General features: G+C 39.5%; 1 protein-coding gene across 4 annotated transcripts in view; it reads right to left on the bottom strand.

Moving 5' to 3' along the window:
- kdm4b (lysine (K)-specific demethylase 4B) overlaps window positions 1–13,587 on the bottom strand; it is a 48,093-nt gene that overhangs the window by 14,239 nt on the left and 20,267 nt on the right. For all 4 annotated transcript variants that reach the window (XM_040128227.1, XM_040128230.1, XM_040128229.1 and 1 more), the window contains exons 7-9: window positions 9,105–9,208; window positions 6,654–6,791; window positions 192–388 (exon numbers count right to left, since the gene is read on the bottom strand). In XM_040128227.1, coding sequence (XP_039984161.1) covers window positions 192–388; window positions 6,654–6,791; window positions 9,105–9,208 — 439 coding nt within the window. The remainder of the gene's footprint in view (window positions 1–191; window positions 389–6,653; window positions 6,792–9,104; window positions 9,209–13,587) is intronic.

Here is a 13,587-nt window from a genome sequence, read left to right as displayed (position 1 = left end):
ACACGCACATACATTGGTATTATGCTTTTGCCTCAGTAAGTCATGCAGGCCCTGTATAGAGAAACTGCACACATTTTAAAACACATTGAAAACATCTGATGCATATATTGTGATGTGTTTATTGCTACATTTGTACCATGTGTATCAAAACCTCCAAACTGAGACAATGTATGTATCGTTTGGCCTCTCACCTTCGCAGGAGGTTTTCTCGGAAGGTGACACGATGCTGCCTCCAGCGCTCTAGTTCGGGGCTGCTGAGCTCAGTGGCCTTCAGATGGTCTAACACTGTGGAGTCTTTTCCCTGCTTCCACAGCTCGTAGCGATCGGGCTGCAGGCAGCGTACGAACACGTCCATGGAGATCTTCACCATGTCCTTACGACAGGTACACTGGAGGAGAAAAACAAAAAAAACAAAAAAAAGAAGAAGAAAGAGGAAGTGACTGTATGTTAGAGTGGGTAATAGCTTCAGGTAGGGCTAGAACAAACTCGACTGACAGCAGCAAACCGTAACAGTGGTAGCATAATGGCGCTTGTCTACATACAGAGCAGGTGCTACACACAAGACTTTGAGCTACACTTCGCAAATTTTTGGCCGAAAACTCTGCAGTGAGTGATGAAAAGGAGGCAACTTTCTGGGAAGAACTGATGAAGAAACTATGGAAGAGGCAAAAAGAAGATATCATACGTTACAGAGATATTTTTTTCTTTAACTTAAACTGTATGCATTTATATAAAGATTTTGTAATGTTTCATAATTAATATATAGTATGAGAACTGTGTTATGCACTCAGCCAAGAGCATGTCTGCATTCTCCCCAATGGAGAGGTTTTATTCTGTGCAATGAAAGACGTAAACATTGTGAATATTCTCAGATTCTGCTTTTGGAATATCATGTGTGCACATTTATGCAGCCAGTTTATAAGACTGACAACTGTACTTACGAATGAGAGTTAACCTTGAATGGTATTATCCATATTCTGCAGAACTGAATGAAAAGCACAGTCAAAAGAGCAATGTATGTGAAAAGGTAAATAGTGTCTGGTTCCTTAGCTAACCTGAGCTCACACAACACCCTGTAACCATACTGACAGTTTGTTCCAGAGGTGGCAACCATCATAGCGTTTGAGTGTTTTGCCATAATTCACCATTGAAACAACATGTGCTTAGTTTTAGAAAGCAGCATTTGGCTCACATTTACAGCCAAAAGCTGATGGGCCCAACCAAGATAGACAGAAGGTGCGCTTAGATGTTTGAATGTTTGATACATCACTCAGTCTCCATCTCTATGAGTTACTGGGACCCAATTAGAAAAGTGCAACACACACATCTGACAGGCTGTAAATGCATAGTGGTATGGGCAACAATTAGTTGTCCATTTTTTTTTTGTATATACACGCAACATCAAGCAAAGTTACTCTAAGACATGGTAGAGGGTAAAATACAGCAGGTAATATGGCTTGGCAAATGTAGTACTGTGCAGATAGTTCAGATGTAATCAAGACTGACAGCTGCATCTGGTAACCACTCAGACTTCGAAATGTCTTCACAAACCTGCATAATGGCATTACCAGTGAATGAATCACTCTACAGAATGTAGAGGGAAGAGCAGTATAGTGACAGAGCTGTTAACTGAAACCACAGTGATGTATATAAGTGAGGGGAAAATGGGAGGTACAGCAAGAAAGTTTGGGAATGAAGGAAACAAAAGGAGGGAGATGAAACAAGCAAAGATGGGGGAGGGGAGAGAGAGAGAGAGAGAGATTAAATTATTTTCTTTTGTGCCTTACTTGCTGTATTACATTCTGGCCCCATTTTTTCCCGAGCTCTACCGAGAGCCTTGTGTTCAATTACTGGAAACACAGCAGTTCTCCCCTCCCCAGCAAGTCAATATCCAGCCTACATCTCATCCAGACACCGCTTGACAGACGGAAACATTAAAATATGATGTTGGGTGGAGGGAGCAGGAAGTGGGAGGGCAGACTGGGGTAAGTGAGCATGGGTACAGCTGATTGCTACCATCAAGAAAACGGTAATGTAAACACTATCGTATCAGGAAACTACAAACGCAAAATAACACCAGATAACTATTGCTCTTACACCGACTGTACCTGGAAAAATATGCTGTTTTAATTTGTAAATGTATATAAAGGCTCATTTTATTTTTTATGAAACTTACGAGGTTATGGAGATTGTTGCCATCCTCAAGGGCCAAGAAGATTTACACTTTATTATCATATAAAAACTTAATTAAAAAGGAGGGAAACACATTTGTAGATGCACAAGATCTTGGAAAACAAAAGTTTACCCTGAGGCAGGCAGTCAATGAGCCCTAAAGTATACTTGGGCTCCTAATGAAGGTGAATTGTTGCAGCCACATAAAACAAAGAGCTTGGGGAGTCTCTATGGATTCAGTGGACTGGATGTGACAAGTAATAAAGTCCTGTCTGAGTAGCTTTGAAAATTTTGATGACCCAAAATTCTTTATGCTTGCTTTGATCACACTGCTGCTGACCACCCTAAATAACCAGGTAGATGATCCAAAGAATGAGAAATGATTGGAGGGGTTATTAAAAATCGTTAAGCTGCAAAATGCAGAATATGATACACAGCAGTGCTGTTTATCATCCAGCGGCTTATGCTATTAAAATCGGCTGTGAAATGCGACAAAAAGTGAAGCCCCCTTTGTTTGTGTGTCTCTTCCACAAATGTTTCCTTTTTCTTTCCCTTCTGTATCTCCTCACATACATCCCAGTAAAAAGCTGCCTAATGTGCTGAAAAGAAAGGGGGAGATGTATAGAAACAGCAAGCAATTTAGAAAATATTAATTAGTGAGTGGTGTATGGCGTTAACAATTGTAGACCTGACTATGTGCATAACAAACAGTATGTGCAGTATTGTATTGCTGCATCTGTCAAGTTTATTTTTATGTTGCACCAATTTTTCTGCTGTAAATGTCAGCAATATTTTAACTTGATAAAAAAAAAAATACCCACTAATCTCACTGTGCTGCCAGAAGTCTGTAGTCTCCTCTCCTCTCAACCGAAGACTGTCCTTCATTACAATACGGCTGCCCTCTAATGGCAGTGAATGGTACCAGGGTGGACAGGGTATTACAGAGCCTATCTTGAGACTGAAGGGATTCGATGTGTCCATCCTTATGATAAGCAACCAAACAGGCAGCTACATAAAATTTAACTGAACCAGAAACAGAAAAGGTTGCACTAGTTCCTCCCAGAATAGCAACTTCCAGGGTGGACATTTTCAGTAAGAAAAATAAGAGGCAATAATTATGTCAACATGATTTTTTTTTTTTTTTTTGCAAGGTTGAACATTGCTAATGTCCTGAACCGCATTTCCCCCTAATCTTTCATTAACATTAAGACGCAGTGAAATCTCTGTGCTTGTTACGATATTGTGCTACCTTAATTGATGCAAATGGGTTCATTAGTGCTCATTTTTGGTGAGAATTTTAATTTAGAAATTGCAAATTTAAATTGCTTTAAGCCAGATCTGTAATGGTCTGGGGTTCAATGTGACAAATGCTGCCTTGGGGCGGTTTCATATCTTATAAGCACCTACAGTATAACTGTGATTATGGGTGCCATTCTGGGTGAAATCACAGCTTTCTGAAATGATAATGAGAGTCTAGGGAAACTGTCTTTGTTGAAGGTGTGTGATATATTTACCCTGAAACTCCAAGATGACGACACCAGCTAGCTTTGTAAAGTCACTGGACAAATGTTGGGAATTACTTTCTACTGCTACGTCTGTGTGGCAGATCATCTTTTCACGGTCCTGGTCAATTACAAAAACCTAGTTTGTTTCCTATTGAACATGAGAGTTTTTTTTCTCTGGACAGTTTTTTTGTGCACTAAGCAGTGTTTGCTACAATACCAATGATCCTCTCTTACCTGTTTAATAATGCAGTAAACCTATTACATAACTATGAGAAAGCATTTTGTTTATTGGTAATCATGGACATAGGATGCACCTAAAATCTAATAAAAATTCAGTATGTCCAATCACAGCATGCCTGGGCTCGCCAAAACAAGACAAGTCTGCAAACAAATATAAAAAAGAGGGAATGAGTAATATGCAATTCACTTTCAAGATGAAAAAGTGATGTGCTTTAGTATGGGGACTGGAAGGATGATTTCTACTCATCTCCCAGACAGAATAAAAAAAAAAATCATGCAGGAAACCTTGGGGAACAGCAGCAAAGTATGACTGAGTGCCAAATGAAAGGAGGAAGGCTTTCATTAAGAATATTACAGACCAAAAAACAGAAGCTGTTAACGTTCAGCAACATAATGGTTCAGCAGACAAAACTATTTCAGAAATTATTTTATTTCAGACAAATCCTTTTTTGTCATCCTCAGTGCTTCACTGAACTCATTGCTGAGTTTGTTTCTACCAAACTTGCCAAAAAATTACATGTACAGTATGTAAAATCAGTGTGGCTGGTAGTGCAATGGCTTTTTTCTTGATATTTGCAGCAAGTTCTCCCCCCCCCCACTCTCTCTCCCACTCTCTCTCGGTCATGAGCTAGCAGCCCCCAAACAGCGACAAATTCAATACCGAGCCCCATTGTTCACTGTCCCGTAGGTGCTGACAGAACAGGGATCAGTAGGGGGAGGACGGGAGAGGGAGGAGAGAGAGTCAAACGAGTTAGCAGTTGACTGCTGGGGCCAACGACAGAGACAAAATGAGAGTTAAGAGAAAGACCAAGAGACAATGAGAGACTTCATTGTTGCCAAGCAAGTGGATGTTGTAGGTGTGTGTGTACACAAACACACACACACACAGTTATGTTGCAGACTTATGTTAAAATTGTTTAAATTAGTTTTTTCCCCTCATCAATCTACACTCAATCTGAATACTTTCTATTTGAACTGTATGAAGACATGCAGCCATTTGGAAATTAATACCAAAAAAGGCAAGTAATTCCAGTCAATATTTCCGACAGTTTCTACAAATACATTGGTTAGGTGTGTGTGTGTACTCACTGTTCGCTCTTGAGAACTAGAACCGGGGCAAAAAAGTCACTTAAACTAGCTATTAAGTTGCTGAGTTGGCAAATGTTGACACCCTCAGCAAATGAGCACACACAGGCAGGCCCCAATTATCAGCCAAAATTATTTAATTTTAGTTTTGTTTTCAGTATAATTTTTAGTACGGTACTCAAGTCAAGAGAAAAGCTTCTGTTCCTACCAAAGAATTTCAAGTGGTGCATTAACATTAGTTTGCCAGCCACACTCGAAGGGGCACTGAGTCTACCTTCTTACTCAGAATGATTCTCAGTGAGGAAGCCGTCATGGGTTGACCATTTTGCTGGAGAACATACAGTATAACTGCTGCTGGGACTAAATATTAGCAGCACTGGTTACAAGACATTCTCTGTAATCACTATGCTAATACACTAACCCAAAAGAATGTAGATGTCTGTGTAAGAGTAAAGAGAAAGAGGGAGAAAGATAGACTGGCAGAAAGAGCCTTTGGCCGAGTTGTTCCCATCCACGTTCGTTTGAATCGCTGCGTGTCGTGCCACGCCGTCGATTTGCCGACTCGGATTAGTGGTGCAGAGTGGACCACTTTTCTTTATCAGACTGAGACAAGTGTAGTGGATATACTCCCTTGAGCACGGGGTTGGGCGGAGCGGAGACTGCTGGTGCCTGGACTACTGGTTCTTAAATTACAACTGGCCACATGGGTAAAGTAGGAAGGTCGAAAATGAGAGAGAGTCAGAAGGGAGGGAGATGTACTTCTGCAAAGTGGCACTTCATACATCTGACATGCAGCCAAGTAAAGAGAAAGCAGGGGAGAAGGGCGCACATGCACACACGCACACACACACCAACAATTGCATTTATAGAAAGAGGGGAACTGAACAGAAAAATGAAGTGGAATGCATTGAAAAGAGACAAAGGGGAGGTTCTTCTGGAGGACATTGTAGTTGGGCTCCCGTCCACAACCAACCCATGCCCTGTCAATTTCATGCTCAGCAGCCCACAGGCAAAGAGGCAGTCTATGTCAATGGAAGGATGCGAGGGTACGGTATTGCGGTAACAGATGGTGTGCAGCGGAGAACTAGACGCTGCCTTTATATCTTGATATGATCTATTACTTCATGCATTCAGAGAAGCAAGTTGCCGCTGAATCACACATCGGATCAAACCACCTAAAGTGGAGGGTCTACATTTGCCTGCAGAGTGTTTGTGTTATGATGATGATGATGATATTCGTGGTATTGTAGGTTCAGGTTTCCATATGTTTTCTTTCACTTCAAAATTTCATATCTTGTCTCACTGACGCTGCCATTAGTTTACTGACAATTGCCAAAGTTTAGAGAAAATATTCAAATATATCAAATATATTCAAATATATCCCATCCCAATCAATCTGCAAATACTTCATCCAAACTGGTACTTAGCTGCACAATTCCCACATTTCTTCAAGTAGGCCTACATTCTCTTACTAGTGACTTCAGGCAAATTTCCCTCTATATACTTTTCCTTTTCACACCAAAAGATTTCAAGACACAAAAGTTGACTATTAGACTATTAGTTAAATGTTCAGATTTAACTACATGGATTTGAACACTGTGAACATCTCATTGCTACAGGACTGAAGGTATACCTTCAGTCTTATCTTACCTGGGTGGCCATCTTGCCATAATCTACCCAGCGCAGCGTGGCAAAGTTTGTGGACTCTGCACAGTTGAAGCCATGGTTGAAGCCAGCATGGTAGCCGTAAGGAAAGGTGATCATAAACTCCCCTTCATTCTGAGTTATCTGTTCATAGAGAGAGAAAATACAAAAAAAAAAAGATTAAATTGCTTAAATTACTTAAATTGTAATCCTTTTTCTGTGGACCTAATTCCAACTGAATCCCCATTAAATCCATCTGATGATGAAGAAAATCTCTGGACACATTTATGGATCCACTGCACCATTGGACAACTGTGCATCACATAAACTACCTTGCTAAATAAAAACTAATTAGGTCTCTCATCAGGGACTATATCAATATTCAATTTAATTGATTTGGGAAACAACACTTGTTTCTCACGTTTTTCTTCAGTCATTATAAATATGGTCATTTGTTGCCACATTTTTATCGGACAGTTCATTTTATTTTGTAAAGATGTTCTTAAATAACAAGAACAAAATGTTTAAAAAAAAAAAAGGCTATCCTTGCTTTTTGTCTTCAGTGGCAGAGATCATAGGAACCCCTTTTACACAGACCACTTTTCCTTTTTTTTTCCTTTTTTTTTTAAAGTTGAGTTTTACACAACTCATTTTACTTTACAGAGATTGTAACTTAACTTTGTTGGATAACCTTTCTACCCCTGCTTTTACTAAGTGGCCATTTTGCATATCTTCTGAATGTTATGAGTTAGACTTTTCATCTTTACTCACAAATTCCTGTTTTATATATCCGAGTGTGGAAATTATCAATTCTCTGAGTGTATGCTGCCCGCTTTGCTTTTATCTTATTTATGATGTATTGTTTTTGATTCACCCAATTATTACTTGCAGCTGTGACTCCCAATTTTTTAATCATTAAAAAAAGATGTAATTTTAAAATGTATTGTTTTATTACTTGCGAATCTCACGTACTCAACAGTTGTCATTAAGTGTATACTGATAAACAGGGAGTTCAACTTTTTAACAACTTTTCTCTAAAACTTTTCTGACTTGCAAGCATAATTAATTCAGCTTAACATGACTCCTGCTCCAAGTGTTGAGCGTCTTAGTATGAGCTCAGCGTTATTCTGAGAATGTTTAAAAATGTGAGGACAAGTTAAGCACATTCTTTTTTTAATGCGTTGCCCCAAAACTTAAGCCCTCTATGTGTGGCTGTGGATCTCAAGTGCTTTGTGAAGCCTGGATCCAGGCAATCAAGAGACACATCAAGCCAGACAAGGTGACAGGCATGAGGAGAGGAACAGGGGGTAGAGGCTGAGTGCGGGATATAAACTTCCTCAACTACAGGCAGTGGTTCAAATATCAAACGTCCCTTTTTGCTGTTGCAAGAACGCAAGAAGACAGTTTTATTTTTACACATGAATCGAGAGGTACTATAGGTGAGTAATACGTAACGTGTTCGCTGTGATAATGACGTCCTGAAGGGGGAGTGAAAAGATAAATGGGGTGGGGGGTGGTGGTGGTGGTGGTGGTGGTGTATGCCTGCACTGTGCCGGTTTTTTTACCTACAATCTTCCATTAATTTTTGCCATGGGAGGATTTATAGTGGCTACTGAATAGGAAAAAAAACAAGTTGAAAGAAATTTAAAGTTCCTCTGACAGACACAAGAGAAGATCATCACTCATACTCTATGATTACTACAGCCTGTAGCAGTTGTAGTGTTTGCGTCAGCGCTGAGCCCATAACCTCCCTTACGTGGTCATTCATCATTCAAAACAAGCCCATCTCTTCTGCGATTTACGTAAGACCCACTTATGTTACCAGAGCACAGCGGGTGTGGAATAGGTAACTTCGATTTTGTCTTTCAACGATTTTTTTTCAAGCTCCTTTATTATTTTTTTCTCAATTTCATTGTCAATCAATGTGTGAAATCCCGATCATCACTGTCGCCACAATATTACTGAGGATGTGTGTGTATAAATGTTAATGTGAAGGTGTACAGATTTGCATGGGCTCATGTTGGGGAGTACTGGGATCAGTTGGGGTACACTTGTAATTACTGAAAAAAAGACAATAGTTTTCTCCTTATTTTATATGCAAGTATTGTTAAAGTGATGAGAATCATGACCTGTGTACCATGAATGATTTTATACTGAAAAATGTGCAGGTAAATGTTGTCATCCATGATTTTGTCACTTGACATGGTAGATATTGGTGTCCTTGGACCAGGGGATAGTGATAATGATGAGTGACACTGTGTCAACCCATTTCAAGGTTGGAAAATGGCTCTAACTTTGTGCAAGCATCTTCTACTGTCATATTATGTTAAATATGGAAGCTTCTAAGTATAAAAGAGACAGCGCCTCCTATACTAAGACCAAAATGAAAGTTATTTTCTCCTGGTGACCGATAAAATGTCCTTTTATATCATGCAACGTGGACTAGTTGCCACTCACCCTGTCGAATGGAATGCTGTATTTCTTTAGGATGGATGGAGATATCAGTGTCATCTTGTGGCGAAGGAAGGCGTCACAGCCTTGGGAACTTCCAGGGAAGAAGCCTGCAATGGGTCACAGTGAGCACATTTTACCGACAATCCAGATATACAATCTATGAGAGGAACTCAAGTTATATGATAAAACCATGAATAACTACATTAATGCCAAAGGCACTGGTAGAGCATGGTAGCACAGTCACAAATATATGTTGTAATGCATGACTTAAATATTGTTTTTCAAACAAACAGCTTACTTCAAATCAGACTGCAGCACTTGTTTCCAAAAGCCTTCAATTGTAAATTATATTATAAATACAGACAATAAATACTGTGTAATAACTGTATGTGTGATAAGTGTTATAGATGCAGCTATTGTGTACTGCAGGCATTATCACTTCCTGCTGCACTTTAAAAATGATACTTTTTTCCTGACAATCTAATGGAGCAAATCATTAATCAATCACTCTGCTGTCAAAAGCTATGAAGCGGCAACCACATGCCTAAATTCTGGATCTGATGGAGAGCATTCAAGGACTGTCTACCATTACTAAATGCATGAATGGGGATACAATCACCAATGCTGCCACGGTATTTGTACCTTATTCTCAGCCAGAATAATTGTGTAAAACATTCACTTAAAACTACAATAACAACGTACTTTGTGCAAGATACAACAACCAGTCTACTGTGAATAATCACTTCACGGCAGAAAATCATGTAACAATGATACAAATGATGTATTACTCTACAAACTCAGTTCACATGGCGTAAAATCACATATTCTTATTATTTGACTGGATATGTGGTTATTTCCATATATGTAATGGAAAAATTTTAATGTGTGGGATTTGTACTGTATCTAATGTAAGATATCAGAAAGCTGTTAAATGATATGATGCTGCTTTAAGGGAGTTTTTTGTTAGTTTTGGAAGAGGGATTAATTGGCAGGTAAGTATCTGAATAATGCTAAATAAGTATTGCTAATTAAACAGGTTTCTCCAGCAGAAATGTAGCTGTGTTTACTGATTACTGTTAATCCCACAACCTGGAAAAGGAAATCTGGTCTCCCGTTGACATGAGTGTAAATTCATTTACTGGCTCAAGTGTCAAATAATCGCATTACCCTTGGCATGTAAATGCACTGTTTGTGTGCCTCCAGGTTGGATTTCAGGTGGAATCTGATGGATCGCATTACGGCACAAAGACAGACTACAGCACAAAGCTGAAACTGGGTGCTTCCGAAACATTGTTATCCCATTCAGCGCAGCCAAAGAGAAAATATTTGCCTGAAGAAGATCTGCTTTGCAGTGAAACAATTGTGTGTATTGAAATTGTGCAAGAAGAAGCAGCACTAAAATGAAATTCTGAGTACTTTACAAGAACACTAAAATTGTGTATTGTGCAAATGTGTGATTGCAACTTTTACACTTTGTTTTACAAAAAAACCCCACTTCCTTAAAAACACAGACTGCTTTGAGATCATAATATACCCCGCTGAAATTTGGGGTTTTCAAAACCCCAACTCTCTTATTAAAACAATGGTTCACTTTTGCTTTTGGATACAGAGAAACTCAGATGGCCTCCGCATAATCAAAGCAAGAGTTTCTCCTCCATGTCTCACTCTCCCACTCTTTACTCTCCGTACCCGCCGGTGCCAAAAAGGGGGGTTCATTCAAGCCTCCACGCAGGTTAAACTTTAATGTGACTGACAGGATAATAGGCACCTATTTCATCCTTCATTTTCACTGCATTGTTTCAGCCTCTGTTCTACCCTACAAAGCAAGAGAGGGAGAGAGGTCCTCTATTCTCTCATCGCCTGCCTGCTTGTTGGAGCTGATAAAGGTGAATAATGTGCCGACCCAGCTCGGGTATTAATCCCCATTAAAATGCAGCTGGCTCTCTGAGCTCTCTGCGGGGTAATATTAACTTAAAGGTTTCATTCTGTCCTTTTGAGTTTGAAAATTAAGTTCCTAACTCCAATCTCGCACACTCCCCTCCCAGCCCTCCCAGCCCCCCACCCAAAAAGTCTGAAACATTGACTGAAATAATACAGAAATGAGAAGTGATAAGAGCAACAGCTGTAGCTGAACAAGACCATTGTCCCAGCCCCATTACACATTCCTACTACACTCATAACCATCTTTTAGGACCTCGTAAACAGTTGACTGCCTGTACTGACGATGGCTTTGATAGGTCAGTGGATGCTTGTTAAATAATGTTGGCACTGCTCTCCTCCCACTACCAGCTGCTTAGATAAGAGAGGAAGGCTGCAATCTGACTGTGACTAGAGGCTGAATGCCAACATGAAGAATGATATGACATGTATTTTAAGATTGGAGTTTGATAGCATTTTTTTTTTTACGTCTACGATCCCCGTATTGAATTTACCTATTAAATTTGAACGCTTTCATATACTATTCAACAATGTCATTGAAAATCATCATTAGTATGAAAGAAAACAAGACATGAAGTAAATGTTACACAAAAAAATAATCTTAAATCTATTTTACTGTATAATTCTTGTTTTTAATGAACTACAATGCACTTCAGATACTGAGCAAACATTAGCTCGACTGGCTTTAGCTATGTGTTTTGATTACTGCATTCGCAGACTCAGAACTATTCTGTTGACAAGCTTAGAGTGCTAATATGAAACACTTAAAAAGTTTAGCTGGAAGATTTGACGACTGAAAGTGACTTGTCCTAGTCAGCTAGGCCAGATTAACAACTCTCACTGACTTGTTAAATTGCAACTATCCTAAAAAGGATAAACAGGGCATTTCAGAGCTGCATCGGTGCACCTGACACAGAATGCATGGCTAAAAGTTCAAATCTACTTGAGGCAGAGGCAGCGTAGGAAAGGCATGGGTGGAAGTCATAATGCTAATTATGGTCCCAGCCCATTTAGGTGGGGCAGCAAGACAACATGAACAACACAAGGGCTGTGGAACTGAAATAACTAAATGGAAAACAGCGATTAATTAATGTTATTAATGTTTGCTATGAAATTGGTCTATTTTATCCAAGTCGGTGGTTCTTCTTAATATTGATTTGATTAGGGTTTTCACCAGGTATCTGACTAAAGTCTGAATCAGAAACTGATTGAAGGGTTGGGGTGAAAAAAATTGGGCTCGCTCCCTGCTCAAGATCAGGATTTACAACAACACAGGTGTACCTAACAACACAAATAGCAGCTGCATGCCTTTTAGTCCCTCCAGTTCCAGTAACTCTGTCATGGAACCACTGTTTATGTTACGAGTTAAAAGTGTGATTTCCCTGCTATGGTATTAAGTCAATTTATATAGTTAAAGCCACAGGACGACAGTTATGTAGTTACATACAGTATGCATATAGCTTATGTTTTGACATAAATTATACTGTGAATCATGTGTTTAATATTACCTGGACAGTGCTGCTTGTCTGTCCAATGTAACATAATGTGTGTTACATATTCTAGCCACTACAGTATGAAAAGAGGATGGCAAGTGAAAGAGGCTGTGCTTGCTCTCAGCTTTTCACGGCAACAAGGACAAACGGCGTGTCTATTTAATGTCCTTTGGATTGGAGAACTCTAACTCTTCCCACCCACATCTACTACCTCACTCTGAACAACATACAATACACAAGGCTGGAAGAAAGGAAGGGGAGAGGTGCAAGGAGACATCTTGTGCCAGAGACGAGGGCAGAGGGTTGACGAAACACTTAAGGCAGAATGACTCACTTCAGACTGCGCCTGTCACAATAACTACTTTTGTTGGACAATATATTGTCCTAGAAATAACTGCGATAAATAACATTATTGTCATTTTAAGGCCATTTTATGCAACTGATATAATGATAATAGCATAATAATGCAAGTAGGTGCTTTCAAAGAGCAATGAACTTTTAGTTTTTAAGAATATTCAGACATTGTAGTTGGAACATTAAAAAATATTAAAATATTAAAATATTGGAAATAAATAAAACATAAGTAATAATAATCATTTGCGTTATCGGTCTCTCAGTGTTTCCCACAGGTGAAAGATTTACTTGTGGTGGTGGGTGGCGCGGCATGTGTCCGATGTGCATGCTCTCTTGCCGTTTAGTGTGTGTGTGTGTGTGTTTGTGAGTGTGTGAGTGAGAGAGAGAGAGGAGCTGCCTGAGCCCTGCCATGGTGAAACTCCCAACACAGAAAGCAGACGAGAGGACAGAAGCAGCGCCACCAGAAATGACAGCAAAATGTGTCTCAGCGTATTTTCTTTCTGTTAATTTGGCTTAGGTGCTTTGAAAAACCGCTTATACACACTTATATGTGCCCAAGTCTTACGATGGTAGTGAAAACCCTGCTGTTTATTCTGGCATCAGGTTGGCTAAAATGCTGGTGACATTCTTATGTGAACACAAAAGGCAGTATAGAGATCAGCAAAAATTGTTGGTTATTTTCAAATGTTAAGTCGATAATG

The sequence above is a fragment of the Xiphias gladius genome, chromosome 6 (genome assembly GCF_016859285.1).
Source record: "Xiphias gladius isolate SHS-SW01 ecotype Sanya breed wild chromosome 6, ASM1685928v1, whole genome shotgun sequence".
Lineage (NCBI taxonomy): Eukaryota > Metazoa > Chordata > Actinopteri > Istiophoriformes > Xiphiidae > Xiphias > Xiphias gladius.
The sequence above is the reverse complement of the archived record's forward strand: the minus strand, read 5'-3'. Positions and strand labels throughout refer to the sequence as shown.